This window comes from Mizuhopecten yessoensis, unplaced genomic scaffold, assembly GCF_002113885.1.
Source record: "Mizuhopecten yessoensis strain PY_sf001 unplaced genomic scaffold, ASM211388v2 scaffold1011, whole genome shotgun sequence".
Classification (NCBI taxonomy): domain Eukaryota; kingdom Metazoa; phylum Mollusca; class Bivalvia; order Pectinida; family Pectinidae; genus Mizuhopecten; species Mizuhopecten yessoensis.
In genome coordinates, this window is record NW_018403833.1 from 409,093 (window position 1) to 411,973 (window position 2,881).

General features: G+C 35.0%; 1 protein-coding gene across 1 annotated transcript; it reads right to left on the reverse strand.

Moving 5' to 3' along the window:
• Positions 1-2,062, reverse strand: LOC110456473 (sulfotransferase 1A1-like). The gene is made up of 4 exons (XM_021507253.1): positions 1,912-2,062; positions 1,388-1,497; positions 714-900; positions 1-174 (listed from the first exon to the last, which is right to left on the reverse strand). Exons 1-4 carry the CDS (start codon positions 2,060-2,062, stop codon positions 59-61), a joined length of 564 nt encoding a protein of 187 aa, XP_021362928.1. The 3' UTR covers positions 1-58.
• Positions 2,063-2,881: the final 819 nt, after the last annotated feature.

Here is a 2,881-nt window from a genome sequence, read left to right on the forward strand (position 1 = left end):
TTAAAATGTATATAATTGTACATTCTCCATCGCACAGACTCACCATGCGTGTCATGTATCATTCATAGGAAAATTGGAGATCAATACCCTGCTCCTTTATCTCTTTGTCATATACTGCATCAAATCTTTCGTTTTGCGCAACTGTAAAGTAATTTTTCCAATCACCAATACATCCTAAAAAGTACAATCACCCAGCCATTTGTTTCAGTGTCACTTGGCAAAGTATATATTGTGAATACTGTATTCAAACCTGATGGGTTTAGTTTTCAAAACGTACCCATATTGCGGTTTTCTGACATTAATACAAATTGTTTGATTTGGTTTGGTTTTAACAGGTTTAGCGTCCTATTAACAGGTCATTTACGGACGTGCCTCCATTTTTGTAGTGTATGGGTGCATTTGTGTATGTGTGCTGGAGGTATCAATGACAATCACTGAAATACCATGACAAAGGCACCCAACATAATACACGTATTTCACCCGGTCACATTAGACTGGCAACGGGTTAACAGCCTTTGTGCTTACTCTAAATGAAAAAAGTTTAGCAGGAAATAATAAATACCATTTTCAGGATTTTTGTATGTTCCGGCCTCGGAACAGAACCCATTGCCTTCTTTTCAAATCATTATTGTTTACCATTGGTTTCAATAGCAAATAGAAAAACAAAATAGATTTGATATTTATACAAGTATCAATGGTCTACAAAAAGTTACCTTTCCAATAAATTGGTAATCTTCCACGGTCTCCGAGATCTTTCCAGATCTTCGTTTCTCCTGCCATTGTTTCATGTTCCTTCTGAAGATTTTCAAATTGAACTGCTTTTTCCACGTCACGCAAAAATGATTCTGGTCGATCAAGCTGGAGGAATTCTACCAGTATGTTGATGGTGTCATACAGATTCTGGAAAATTAACGACTTAAAATTAACGATTAGTTGATGCATAAATGGCCGATACATCTTTATTTTAAACCCGATAATGATATATGTAGTTTTATCGGAATGCAATGTCACTAATTAAATGTCTCACCATATCATTATATTTACCCGCCTGTATACCAGTGTTTTTAATACACTTCCATCAAATGTTGCGCATCGCTGGAAATGTGTAGGTACTCTAATCTATGTACATTTAGACTAGGCATTTAATTTTGCACAAAACAACATCAATTAGACAAATAATGGATTTGTGCGACTGTTAAAGATTCGTGTTTTCAAAAAAAAAGATAACACAATCCGTTCAACGCCAAAGTCGTTTTTTATAACCCTTCAACAAAAAATGTGCCATAAATACATAGATAGTAGTAGATAGCTGATTACATTTAGACTTATCTGACTTGGTTATTGATTTATAACATTCAGGTATTCATGGAAATCTCTATGGGCAAACCTGTTTAATATCTTCATATCGCAGGGAGAGAACCTTTACGTTCTGATGTGTCAATTTGGCATCCTCCCATTCCCTGAAGTACGAAAACCAATTTCCACCAAACAGTGCATCTAAATAAACAAGAATTCATATAGTAAACTTACTATTTCAAAGATATTAAAAACCTGAATTTTAGTATTGGTCAAATAAACAGAAACATTACTAGCAAACGTGAACATTGAACAGAAGGACATAAGGGAAATGAAACACTTTCGTCTCTTTAACTAAATGAGCATCCATGAATTTTTGAAGAAATTAGTTTTTATAACAACCATTTTCACAATGTATCCAGGTCCCTTAGTTCCGCTTTTCTCTCTAAGAAGTGTTAACACAAATGTATAAAGACGTTAATCGTAATAACAGTTGGCTTAGTTTTGCATCTTCTTGTCATATTTTTATATTTGTGAAATAATTTTTCATTCTGAAAAAAATGTAAATAAATAAATAAATAGATTAATAATGATAAAAAATAAAGACAATAGTACTCTCATCTGATAGACAGAAATCAAAAAATCCGTTGAAATCTCCTTCATAGATCGGTCTTCCTACTCGTTTGTAATGCTGATAATAAGACACTATTGTATCTTTTGGATTTCGCAGAACATGTACAATCTTCACTTTGCCCTGTCTTGCCATTTCTGGTATAAATGGGTAGGTAAGATGTGTGTGGATGGTTCGGGGTGAATCCAGTTGATCAATCTCGCTTGTTGGGTGGAAATCCAGCATGTGTGGTGTCCCGCTATATTGTAACGTTTCTGACCGTATCATTTGTATCATGTTATACACCCAATGTGTTCCTGAAACGACAACAATATCACGATAGAAAAGAAGTGAACCATTCAAGGTAGGTTAGCTAAATGAACCTGCTCAAATAATCTGACGCCAAGCTGATTCTCAAGACCAAACAACTTACAATATAGTGTTTAATGTGCTTTTCTGATCCTATTGAAGTACGTGCATTCCTTTAAACTTAACCTCAAAATGAAATCTTCATATATTGTATATTTTTCATAAGGATATGTCATAAACCGTCTTAACCCTTTCACCACTGTAGACCATAATGGACTCATCCAGATCAATGCATGGTAGAGCTTACTTAAGTTACATAGCGTTGAAAGAGTTAAGATTAAACGTGGGATGCAATGATGTTGGAAAAATATTTTTTATCCTATATCCCACCACGGTTATAATTTATTGCTGAAAAACCTAGATTTTTAATAAGGCAGTGTTTTCCCACGTATACCTTGACTATAACAATATTCCCTTCTCAGAGAAGCCTCATTCGGAGACTTTGCCTTTAGGAATTTCGTGGGCATTCCCTGTGTAACAATGCACTTTCCCTAGCAACTGATAACTAGCATTACAAGATATCACAGGGGTATGACGGCACTTTAATAAGGCCTGTTCATTGATGCGGTCCAACCGTTTCGAACACGGTAAACGAAAACAGCCAAA

What these genes read in the sequence shown, in the direction of transcription:
- LOC110456473 (XM_021507253.1), bottom strand. Translation starts at nt 2,062, where the DNA reads ATGGCAAGACAGGGCAAAGTGAAGATTGTACATGTTCTGCGAAATCCA. An exon ending in TTTCTGTCTATCAGATGAGA is followed by an intron (nt 1,498 to 1,911) that starts GTACTATTGTCT and finishes TTGTTTATTTAG; the next exon opens with ATGCACTGTTTGGTGGAAAT. An exon ending in ATTACCAATTTATTGGAAAG is followed by an intron (nt 175 to 713) that starts GTAACTTTTTGT and finishes TGTACTTTTTAG; the next exon opens with GATGTATTGGTGATTGGAAA.